Source organism: Hesperophylax consimilis, chromosome 10 (assembly GCF_061612785.1).
Source record: "Hesperophylax consimilis isolate HC1 chromosome 10, BYU_Hcon_1.0, whole genome shotgun sequence".
NCBI classification, from domain to species: Eukaryota; Metazoa; Arthropoda; class Insecta; order Trichoptera; family Limnephilidae; genus Hesperophylax; species Hesperophylax consimilis.
Window position 1 is genome coordinate 34,917,773 of NC_142845.1, and position 13,211 is coordinate 34,930,983.

A 13,211-nucleotide genomic window follows, 5' to 3' on the forward strand; every position below is an offset into this window, starting at 1 on the left:
TACTTGCAGAAGGCTGACTAAAAAACTTGGCAATTTTGGGCAATTTTCGTTTACTATCTTCTCTTTCTTGGCGTTGTTTGCGTTTAAATGCACCACTGGGTTTCTACTTTTTATCTATATTTTAATACGCTACAAGTGTCGTTGGGGAATGACGCACATATCACTATCCGTCAAATTGACAACACTGCCAACCTACAGAAAGAATTTAGGGGAATTCCCTAGGCATAACTTTTGAATTTCTCTCAACTGAGCTGTCATGATTAAAGTGGAGTTGCAAGTTGCAACCTGTCATATTTATTTTGAAAATTGGAGAAATTTCCAAAAGTTCAGTTTGATCGAGATTTCTGGTAAGGATTCGAGGGCCCCCTGAGCTTGAGGGCCCCGGGGCACTGCCCCGCGTAGCCCCTAGGTAGCTACGCCACTGGGTACAATGCAGCATAATGATAGGCTCGTCATTTAGTCTGGGAGATCAGATACGGAGAGGGCGTGTCAGGGTGTTGCATCACTACTTTCTCCCAGAATGATTGAATGTATGTTGCAATATGAATGTGTAAGTCCGAGAATAATGTGGATCAGGTTCAAAATCGGTTTGACAAGGGTGTTTCTAGTTGTTTGCTATGCCCCTATCAATTCTGAGAGTGACGAAGAGAAAGATGATTCTTGGATTGGTGTGAATGATGTAATGAGACTGAAAAATATTAATGAAATGATTATAATGGCAGGCGATTTGAATGGGTGGTTTGGGAATAAAATAACGAATGACAACGGGAACAAAATACGTGAAGTATGTTTAGAGTGGAACCTGTTTGTGTCCAATACTTTTAAAAAAGGGGACGTTTAGATGGTTTGTGGATGTAGAGCGAATGAGCGAAGAAAGGAGTGTAAGGAGAATATGCAAATGTGAATGGTAGCAGAAGTTGGGGACGCCCGAGGAAGACATGGCATGACCAAGTGAATCAGATACTTGAGTCGGGCCATGTTAAGAGTCAGAATAATAGAAGAGCATGTATGCGACGATGTATGAATGTGAATGAGGCAAGGAGTGTGTGCCAGGCGGTCTTTGTTTGCGTTGGGCGTTGTTTGGCGGTCAGTCCTCTCTGCCTACCCCTGCGGAGAAACGGCGTGATGGTTAGTTAGTTAGTTAGTTAGTTAGACATTCGTAGCGAGGTAGGTGATTTGGGGTAGGTACTTAAAATACGTACAGTTTATTTCTTTAGTATGGTATCCCCAGTTGTGTCACCTTGGGAAGGTCAAATTCGCTTCGCCTCCCGTACTTCAATTTCAGAAGTGCACGGCAGCCGGTTATTTAACGTTTGATTGTGAGTGTTTTAACCAATATTTTAATTTTTAAGACGATTTTTTGTAATTCTTTACCTTTATTCATTTCAAAAGTTTAATTTATCCATGATCTGACATCGAAATAACGTGCCGGCGGGATTTGTACTTTTTAATTTCGAATTTCATATCCATTTTATCATCTTTCATGAAAAGAGTTGATGAAATAATCTCATGCATAATATTTAGAACTTATCATCGTAATCTTTTCCGCTCACAGGTGCTTTATTTAATCATTTTTCATCATGGTATTAGGTATATAGGTATTTAAAAAAACCTATCACCATTTTTAGCGACATAATAAAATGGTGAATTTCTCTTGCGAATTAGAAACTAGAATATCCTACCGGTAACTTTGACGTGTCTAATTGCGGTGACTGCCGATAAATTAAATAAGTCGTTACTCTTAATGTATTGATTTTCAATAAAAAAAATTATTTCACAATTTTCATAATTTTTTCCAGTACCACAAACAATAGATAATAAATACTGGGCCTTTACCATTTTTCGACTAAATTATATTTTGTGTTTAAAATTGCCCAACTAACTATATATATGTGTATAGTATTAAAGTATGAAAATTACAATTTTTTTTATCATTTCAGATTACTTCGTAATATCCTCAAGATGCCAATCAAGAGTATTGTAGCCCGTCAGATCTACGACTCCCGCGGAAACCCCACCGTGGAAGTTGATCTGGTGAGTACCCCCGCCCCAAGCCACACAATGTAATCACGCCCTTAACCCCCAATGTCACCATCAATGTCACAACATGTTTACTTCCACCCCAACACCCTTAATATCAATAAAAAAAAAATGGTTAAGCGAGTAAGTACCTAAAATTTAGGTACTTACTTTCTTATTCAGGTCCTAAATGATTGTTTTCAAATTTTGAATTAAAAAAAACTTATTCTCAAATTGAATTTAAAATATTTCGAATGTGATATCTCCATAAAAATTGTAATTTTAGTCAACTTCAAGCTTTATTGAATTTAAAAATCTTGTTGGATTCCACTTAGTAACCCGTGGGTCTATATATAACTGAGTGGTTTATTTATGCCGTGGGTGCTGGATTATTTTTATATTTTCAACTGCAAAATTGCATTTATTCGATAAAATTGTGTTCAATGCATCTGACCTTTGAGTGACCTTTTGTGAATATGAACACTTTGTTGACTACAATAGAGTCTGACTGATAACAAAATCACAGCAAGGGGTAATTTACATATTGTTTGATATAATATAACAATGTTTATGATATTCTGATAATAATAAATAAATCTTATCAAATTCATAAACAGGTACCTTTCTACATTGTACTAATAAACCTATGCAATTTTAATGCTACCTGATAAATAATGTAAAGTTTATTACAAATTATTTTTTTGTAATCTAGCAATGCTTCTATTTTAAATGTTGTTTGACCTTGAAAAATAGTAATACCTTCTGATTATCTTTTACCTATAGCCTTTGCTAGCTTAGCTGGAATATTAACTGGACTTGCAGATAAACAAAATGAGAGTGTTATTAAATTACCAATGTTAATTATCATCTTCATAAAGTTACATTAGTAACCTATTTATTTGTATAGACGAAAGTATTATTTGTATGTGGTTCAATTATTAAATGCTTGCAGTCTACAAGTATTATTCACCCTTCAGTATAATACTAATGTTGTAACAGAACTTGGCTTATTAATGACTTCCTGTTGTGACATAATATTTGGTCCCAACTGATTTAAGATGTCGCCAACAAGGAACAAACATTTCAAATATAGTACCATACAATACATTCTTGAACTGATAGAAATAATTTTTATTGTTCTAATAAAAAAATAAAAACTTTATGGAATTCAGGGAAATAAAATGAGTATTTTCAAGCTTGCGACCATTTCAGCTTTTTTTGATGGGAGTAGGCAATATTTAATTATTGTTATGTTACGTTACCCGTAAGCTGGGAATGTTTGTCTTTCTTAAAAAGAAAAATTAATTTCGGTACAATTTTTGCTATTGTTTGATAATTTAATTTAATTATTTGTTCCTCAGGTGACAGAGTTGGGTCTGTTCCGCGCTGCCGTGCCGTCAGGCGCCTCCACCGGAGTCCACGAGGCCCTGGAGCTGCGTGACAATGACAAGGCCAACTACCATGGCAAGGGAGTCCTCAAGGCCATCAACAATGTCAACAGCATCATTGCCCCCGAGCTGCTGAAGCAGTCCTTCGAAGTCACCCAGCAGACAGAGGTTGGTACACCATACTCATTCTTCTTCATGAGGCTTCTGGTCTCTTGCTTTGTTTACAGAACCCTGTATTTACTCCAGTTTTGTTGATTCTTAATGCCTTTCGAGCGTCAAAAGCTTGCACTTCTACTGTTTTTTTTTCAATGTTCTCAGCTGAACACTATTTATGGTTGACCTCTTCCATTTCTCGATCAAACGATTTGTAATTGCAACAGTCATCTGTTGGTCATGCCAAATGCAGCAGTATGGGCAACCTTAGACTTTCTCCTAATCTACTCATCCATATTTCTATTTTGCATGGAGATACCCAGCATAGATTTTTGGGTGGTGGGCATTTTTGAAACGATATTAGTTTTCCACATTTGCGCTCCAAAATAATCCTTTCTTATAAATACACAATATATTCAAAGGTGTTGAGATACCCTTTTGTTATAACAATATATGAACTTAAAATCAGATCAGCACCGCTTCAACCCTAGAGGAGTCTTGGCCACCTCTAAGAAACGCCTCCACTCCTATCGATATACTCCTATTTCCTTCAGATCCATATGTCTAAGACTGCAGTACTGGCTTCCCGACACTCCTTCATCCTGAAGGTTTATTTAATGAAAGATATTAATTATATATACTTACTCTCGTCATTCTTTCTCAGATTGACAACTTCATGATCACCCTGGACGGAACAGAGAACAAGTCCAAGTTCGGTGCCAACGCCATCCTGGGCGTGTCCCTGGCCGTTTGCAAGGCCGGCGCCGCCAAGAAGGGCGTTCCACTGTATAAGCACATTGCCGACCTCGCCGGCAACACCGAGATCATCCTGCCCACACCCGCCTTCAACGTCATCAATGGCGGCTCCCACGCCGGCAACAAGCTTGCCATGCAGGAGTTCATGATCTTCCCCACCGGTAAGAATAAAGCTTTTGCTGCCACGTACATCTAAATCTTTCTTGCCAATGGATGACGCCTGAAGTCCTAAACTGGGTCAGGTATCTTGCTGTCTTACTGTGACCCTCATCATACGCCGAAGACTTGTCAATGTTACAGAAGTAAATAACTTGTCAATGTTAAAAGAAAGAAAAACTGAGGTATAGCCATACAGATAGAGTATGATCAATTGTGTACTTATCATGTTGTTAATTGTAAATCATATTTTATAGCCTTATCAGCAACATAAGAAGAATAGGAACATGAATCATATTTTACAAAAAATACATCTTTTATATTTTTTTTATTGTAGATACCGAAGCCGGGTCTCCTGCACACATTTTTAAAACACTGCTTTTGTAAGCAAAAAAATGTGTATGCATGCACAAATATATATAGCCATGCCCCAATGTTATTCTTCTGCCATTTATGTGCAGAAGAGCCACCTTTATACATGTAATGCTTTAGCACTTTCAAACAATGCTCTTGTAATGTTTGCTAGTAAGCGAGAAATAGAGGATTTAAATGAAGAGCATGATCATTTTGTCCTGCTTAGCTTTACCTACGTTTACTCGTTCTTATGTTAGATTAGACCTATCTTTGACTCTACGATTCTAATGAGATGATTCTTTGAAGGTAATCATAGACTGAATGTCTGATAAAATGAATCTAATGAAGCGTCTTATAAGATTTCGTGATATTAACCTTGTTATGTTTTGCCGCCCAGGTGCCACTTCCTTCAAGGAGGCCATGAAGATGGGCTCTGAGGTGTACCACCACCTGAAGAAGGTGATCAACACCAAGTTCGGTCTGGACGCCACCGCTGTGGGAGATGAGGGAGGCTTCGCCCCCAATATCCTCAACAACAAGGATGCCCTCTTCCTCATCCAGGACGCCATTGAGAAGGCTGGATACACTGGCAAGGTAATAACAATTACTTAGCCATTGTTAACCTGATCTACCCAACTGTAAGATATGTTGTGATCCATGCAGTTTCACCAAAATACAAACATTGTGTCATAACGTGCGGCGTGATGGGATAGTGTGTTGAAAAGGTCGTCGTTTGCAATATTTTTTACAGACTTTGGACGACTTCAGTTGATTTACGTGTCTAAAGAGTTTCCTGCTTTCACCCTTCAAGGGTCTAGACCATTATTTCAAATTTTGGAGAGAGGGAAGGTGAATTTATATATTCAAATTTCATAATTATGGATTGGAGGATTGGAGTCGAGTTCAAACTTAGAAGAGATGAGATGTTGAACGGAGGGAAGACAATTTTAGATAAGGCTTGATTGAAGACAGGATATTTGTTTAGAGAGGAAGAGCCAAAAAATGGGGTATCTAAAGTTCCCACTTCTAAACCACAGTAAATACAATCTGGGGAGTCAAGTACATGAATTTTAAAAAGGTGAGAAGGGACAATTCTCATTCGATTAGGTAAGGAAATTTATTTTCTGGAAAAATGGGGAAATTGTTGAAACCACGAGTTTGATGGGTTAGTCCTTTGTATCGAGGCAGCAGGCTCCCTTGGATTGACTAGCGATGTGCCAATACTCTGCCCAAACATTGCGGGATCTATCTTTGAGAATGGAAAAAATGTCAGATAGGGAATGTGGTTTTTTGAGGTATTCCCTGATTATCCAAGAAATCCGCATTATCCAAGAAATCCGTAATATACAAGTATTATTTGTATGGCAACCGTACAGTACTACTGGTCTGTTTATCAAGAAAAGCAATTCAATGAGTTATGATTGTTTTTCTTATTCCTTATGTAAGTATATTTCAATACATAATTATGTGTTTGTCATATTTATTTAGGGCACTAACATTCTACTGAAAAAAAATTTATTACAAAATGTAAATCTAAATCGTACATATTTTGTTTATTTTTAAAAATGATTCCCATAGTTCAAGAAAATGGAGTATAAATAATTTTTTAAATCTTATCCTTTCAAAAATAATATATAGAGACAAAATCAGATTTTTCTCTTTTTTATGCTCTTGTAATCCTTCACAGTCTGGGGGACAGTTGTAGGATTCAAACTTTCATGAATCTTTTGTGCAAATTTGATTTGGTATCGTCAGCAAATTAAAAGCATGTATGTATTTTCACAGATTGAGATCGGTATGGACGTTGCCGCCTCCGAGTTCTTCAAGGACGGAGCCTACGATCTGGACTTCAAGAACCCCAACTCCAACAAAGCCGACTGGCTGAGCCCCGACAAGCTGGAGGCTCTGTACATGGAGTTCATCAAGGACTTCCCCATGGTCTCCATCGAGGATCCCTTCGACCAGGATGACTGGCAGGCGTGGACCAACATGACCGCCAAGACAGACATCCAGATCGTCGGTGATGATTTGACTGTAAGTCTGAACTTACATTGTATCCTTCCCTAACTAAAGAATGCACTTGGCCCTTCGTGTACTCATAGCATTGCCAAAGTTATTCAGAATGTTTCGGGAACACAATATGGTGATTTTTTCAAAAAAGTGGAGACGGAAACCATCGTGAGCACTCAGGCCATGGGCCCATTGTGCTTTCTCTCATTTCACCTCATTCCTCAAACAGTAACCCGGTCCCTTTGATAAAATTCACCAGGGTATGTGTTCAGATATTTGACTATGTCTTTTAGTTCCACAATGTGTTCTCCCAGGTAGCTGAGGTTGCTCGGTGAATTGGAGTCTCTTTATTCTCTTCACACTTCCTGCATCTATTGGTATTTACCACTCCCCATAGCTGCAAGTGTCCTGAGGTGGCAGTATCCCGTTAGTAATCCTACCACCTCAGTGAGTTTCTGTCCGCCTCCTATCAAAATGAGTTTCTGCGCATCGATCATCAAGTGCATTCTCTCGGTTGCCAACACTACTTTCATTGAAAAACTTTTAATAATGTCACTTCATCAAGTCACGTCCTTGGAATTTAAATGTCATTGTTCTAGTCTATGTCCAAAGATGGACACCAGATTGATGCTTTAAATGAAAAGAAATGGTGGCATTTATATTACATATTTATTAAGACTTGGTGGCTCTCCCTTTTTGGTCAAGTACTTTTTTTTGTGTGTCACCTAACAATAGAACGGCAAGGAAGTATATTGATTAGGCGACAATGTGAAGCAGGTTGAAGTAGGGGATTTTCTACTTCAGGTCTTGAGACCTGAATTAATGAATGATAATTGACAAATAATTAGTGGTATCTCACTCACATGTGCAAGCTGTTTTACAAAAGAATAAGTCTGGGAATTGACTCATTCATTCTGTTTATGTCAACTGTGATAGTTGTTCCCCTCTTGTCTGCCAAGTTTCTCCTGAGTTCTTGTTTCAGAGAGCTGATGTTAAAAAAACTATTCTTCTCCTTACGTCACCGTATTGTTTTTAGAAACTTTTTTGATATAATTTTTTTTTCTTTCTACATATTTACTTACACAAAACCATTTGCCAACTCTGCAGGTATTTATTTCATTTTTTATTCTTATGCGAAATGAGTTTGTGGGAGATCTCAGAATATCTCTACTGCCATGAAAACAAAACAATGGACCAAATAACATAGGAACTAATTAGTTGACAACAGTAACATTTATTCAATAAGGCGTAATATAGTCGTCAATAATAATAATTATTATAGTTTTCGTGCTATCTGTTCACGATAATTACAATTACTTTGTTGTTGCACATTAGTTGATTGTTTCTAACTATTGGTTATTTGCAGGTGACCAACCCCAAGCGCATCCAGACCGGCATTGAGAAGAAGGCGTGCAACTGCCTGCTGCTGAAGGTCAACCAGATCGGCTCCGTCACAGAGTCCATCAAGGCCCATCTCCTGGCCAAGAGCAACGGCTGGGGCACCATGGTCTCCCACAGGTCCGGTGAGACTGAGGACTCCTTCATCGCCGACCTGGTGGTGGGACTCTCCACCGGCCAGATCAAGACTGGAGCCCCGTGCCGCTCAGAGCGCCTCGCCAAGTACAACCAGATTCTCCGCATTGAGGAGGAACTGGGCCCTGGAGCAAAGTACGCCGGCAAGAACTTCCGCCACCCCGTCTAAACGCCCCACGTGGCCCCAAACAACCCCTTCAAACATCATTTGTTACGCTTTTGCATTTACGAGCATAAACCAATACAGTATCAGATGTACAACTAAGTTATTGTAGAACTAAGTATAGCTACATAGCTCGTCTTTCTTTCTTTAGATACTATTGTTAAAATGCCGTTCCAGATAATTAACTTGTATCTAATAAGACATCTGTATGTGTACTAAGATAATGCACTTTACTTCCGTGTAGGAATACACATATAATTTCTCCGTTATAGTGTTGCTATTTCCTACTGATCAGGTTATTTGGATTATTCTCTATAATAGTTATGTGATATAAGCGTATGGTTCTATTTTTGAACAATGTATTTTTATTTATTTTGATTTTAGCCGTACTGCTTTGAAAACTAGTTCACTCTATCCTATTGAATAGGATAATAATTGTTGAATTTTTTAAATTGTACGCTCGCCTCATGACAGCGAGGTTTTTAATGAAATTATAACTACATGTTAAAGACAATGATAGTGTTATTATTCATTTCCTCTTCCAAAAATCCTAGTACTATTACATCACCCGCTGCCAAATATAAACATTTAAAAGGAAAAAAAAAATTGTGATGATGAAATGATAAAGAAATCAATAATTTTTATTTTCAGTATGTATTGATCAAAATAATATATTTGTAACTAGCTGATGTATACCGGTTATCCTTAGGAGATAGACATATACCATCGCCAACTTTTGATGTATCTCCTAAGTTTTAGTCAGCGCCTGAAAATATTTTTTTTACAACTTGATTACAAAACAAGACTTCTCTACTTTGTATAAATATAATGTGCATGTATTATGTATATAAACCTTCCGGAAGAAATTATCTAAATGATGGTGAAAACCTTATCGCAATCCGTAGCGTGTTTAGAAGAACTAAGAGCTCAGACAGACGCGGATAGCAACTTTGTTTTATACTATTTAGAGATGGTTTATGTTTACCTACAAAATATTAAAAAATGGTCAGGAATCTACATTTGCATGATGCTTTGAGTGGTTTTATGACATGGAATGCTGCGATTGGTTTGTGAAAGCAGTTGGCTACGAAGAAACTAGGTAAAATATTAAAATTCAAGCAAATAATGGAAATGAGGGGACTACTTGACCCTAATTAAACTGTTTGTCTTTGGTAGATACCAAAGACAAGCAGGTTGTAGCCTCCTAGAAAATCATATTATGAGGAAATAGTAAAAAAAGTTGTACACATCGCGGTGCTTAGCCTAGCCATGGCTGCCATCCGTTCTGATATCTCGACAGTCACCGTTTTTCTATAAACCTGCACAATGCAGCAACCGGAGCCAAGGCACTGACAATACCTAATACAGCGCCCTTAAGGTTTGGCTTAAGGCCGGTCCTGCGGTTGAGGTCATGGGGGCTGTGGTGAGGGGGGAGAGGGTAATGGACAGTGTGTGGCACGTTTTGCGTTTAAGGCCGAGTGTAGTTTTTTATTAATTTAAAATAATGATAATATTATTAAGCAAATCGATAATGATAGTGTTTTCAACAAGTAAAATTTTTTTTATACATTTTTTAAATTAACATAGGCTTAGTAATTATCAAAATCAAATCGAAAACATGACCTTTTTCAGACCGTAATACGTGCGTTTTAAAAAATACTATTAAAGGCTGAATATCGTCAAAAAATACCTGAAGGGGTTTTCTTTAAACGTACGAAAAAAAAAACTAAAAAATAAATAAAATAGGTTCGTAGTTTAATTTGTTCATAAACACTAATTGTTCTTGTTTTTAAAATGCAGATTATAAAACTTTGGATACGTTTATTTAACAAAACTAAACGATAAATTATTGGTATTATATTTTTCCATTTTTTAAAGTTAATTTTATATTTTTATACTATAATTTAAGAAAGATCACTTAGATTTTTAAATTACTTTTAAAATAGGCCGTCTGGTGGCGCCTATTTGAAAATTTTAATACGGTAGAACATCGAACTAAAAGCTTCTTTTAAATATCCCAACAGATGGCGCTATCATGGTCGGAGTCTTGGTTATTGTTTATTTTTCAAACCGATTATATTATTAAGTTATTATTTATTAAATTATATGATAATTATTATAATATATATTATAATTAAAATATATTAAAATATTATTATTATTAAATTATATGATATTATACCATATTTTTAAAAATTAAATATTAATAATATGATAATATTTTGTAATCCTTACACGTATTTAAAATGACTGACTTTTGCATTTTTATATATAAATTTTTTGATAGATCTAATACGCCTAAATTTTTTATAAGAGAGCTAGGTATAATGCCAGTAGCCGAAATTACAAATGGTAATATTTTTATAGTCTGAGAATGTCAAATTCTTTTGAACTCATTTCCTAAATCTGTGTATTTTATTATTTTTTCAAAAACAGATTTTTCGATATTACAGGAATTTGTTTTTTTTTATATCAAAGTACTGAATAAGTACAAAAAGAAAAAGAGAAAAAAAATCTAACCTATTAGGTGTGTGAGTTTGTGTTAGCATGAGTTATGCTATTCTGTACATTATACTGTAAAACTCTCGACTCGAAGTTTGCGGGATCGAATCCCGAAGTGGGCAAGTAAATTTTATTTGGTTAATTTGTGTTATTCACAATTGATGAATTAATATACGTATGGTATATTCGCGGTACGTTCCATAGTGAAAGATACTCTCAGTATCGCCTGGTGTAAGACCACCATTCAGAAATGAAACGTTGCTTGAAATGGCTTTAGCCGTGTTTGGTGACCAAATCTGAATAGCCAGGTAGATTCACTTATTCAATAAATAATACCCGTTCTGCGGTCTAAATTTAAAAAATGATTTTTGGTCTTTCATCAGGGCGATACTGACAGTATCTAATGCTCTGAAAAATGCCGCAAATATAATACTTATGTGCATGTTCGTTTCAAGAGACAGAAGGTCAGCGGTCCTATATCGATTTATTATTGTTTTTGTAAATTATTCTCAAAAAACATGAATGAAAAGACCAAACACAAATAACCTGACTGCCATATGTTGTGGTTAGAGTATTTTGAAGCGAGCAAGCGTAATTACTAGTAATTATGGTGCACGTGTGAGTCAACGCTCATAAAGGCAACTCAAACAAATCTCATCCTCAAAAAGTGTCGCTACGTTTGAATATATGGGTATAGGTTTCCAAGTTACAACATAAACATATTTTGTCAAAAAAATAATGCTCAGTGACGGATTAAATTGAGGTGAGACAACAGGGGTTGTTGCTTTTCATCTTCATAATATTACGTTGTGACTAGACTTGTGCTTTGCTTATTTGGTACACATTAGTTTTTTTAAATATTTTATTATAGAAGTGATTTTTGAATGTTGATGATTCATTTTAATGCTTAAATGCTTTTAGGCTTGCAGTGTAAATAAAATATTGTAAACTAGACAAAGCATACTCATATGTAAAGCATTTAAGCATTAAAATGAATCATCAACATTCAAAAGTGTTTTTTTCAAATTTGAGGATTTAAAAAAAAAAAATCACAAGTTGCGCCACAATACGAAGTATGTCAAAAAATACAAATAAATAGTAGTATATCTGTGTGTAAGGATGGAATGGCCAACCTTATGATTCCAGAGATAGCCTCATTTTTAATGTCAGTGCCATACAATGGGTTCGTACGAAATTTTATAGCATATTAATGATCAGCAAAATCCATTTCTAGCCAAAAAAAATACTCTTGAAAATTCAAGTCTCTATGTCTATGAAAGGCGATTTTCAGCCCACTGTGCGGCGTAGTCCGGTGGTAAGGCTTTGGACTCTTCCGAAGGTCGCGGGTTCGAACCCAGTGTACGCAAATAAATTTTATTTGATGATTTGTGTTATTTCACAATTGATTAATTAAAATAATAAATACTATATATGCGGCACGTTCCAGAGTGGAAGATACTCCCAGTATCGCCTTGGTGTAAGACCACCATTCAGAATTGAAACGTTTCTCCAAATGGCTTTAGCCGTGTTTAGTGACTAGATCTAAATAGCCAGGTACTTCCCCACCTTCTCTTCGCCATATAAAATAGTTATAATTATAATATAAAATGAAATGTCAGGCTTTCTGTAAAAATATTGAAATACATACAATTAAATTAAATGTTACCTTGTATAATCGTTTATATTCTAACGTAGTATAAACTAATTAAATAAATAATACAAAAAAATAGTGCCATCTGGTAGCTGAAATTCATAACTTTTATAACAATGATAACGAAGACTTAGGACGGGTTGTTTCGGAGAATTTGAACAATTCATCAAATTTCAACGTTCATTTCCGGGTTCTGTGAAAGTCCTATTCAAGTTCTGTTATTATATCATTATAGGCTAGTTGCTTGACAAAACTGAAATTAAAACAGAACTTGAAAAAATCTTTCACAGAACTGGAAAATGAACGTTGAAATTTGATGAATTGTTCAAATTCTCCGAAACAACCCGTCCTTACATTACCGCCATCTTACTGTTTTCAGGCAAACGTTTTTAAAATAAATTCTAGTTAGAAAAAATATTGTTTTGGAAATGAACAACAGAGTTCTTGTGTGTCGAAAATAGTTGATTTTGACAGGTCTACACTCGGATTTAACATCCCCCTTCGTCCCGACAAGATTCTAGCCACT

The 13,211-nt window shown here is 36.0% G+C and overlaps 1 protein-coding gene across 1 annotated transcript; it reads left to right on the forward strand.

Moving 5' to 3' along the window:
* The first annotated feature begins 1,257 nt into the window (after nucleotides 1-1,257).
* Nucleotides 1,258-9,046, forward strand: Eno (alpha-enolase). Its single transcript, XM_089636879.1, has 7 exons — nucleotides 1,258-1,319; nucleotides 1,941-2,034; nucleotides 3,381-3,575; nucleotides 4,225-4,477; nucleotides 5,224-5,420; nucleotides 6,612-6,860; nucleotides 8,203-9,046. Exons 2-7 carry the CDS (start codon nucleotides 1,963-1,965, stop codon nucleotides 8,536-8,538), a joined length of 1,302 nt encoding a protein of 433 aa, XP_089493005.1. The 5' UTR covers nucleotides 1,258-1,319; nucleotides 1,941-1,962; the 3' UTR covers nucleotides 8,539-9,046.
* Nucleotides 9,047-13,211: the final 4,165 nt, after the last annotated feature.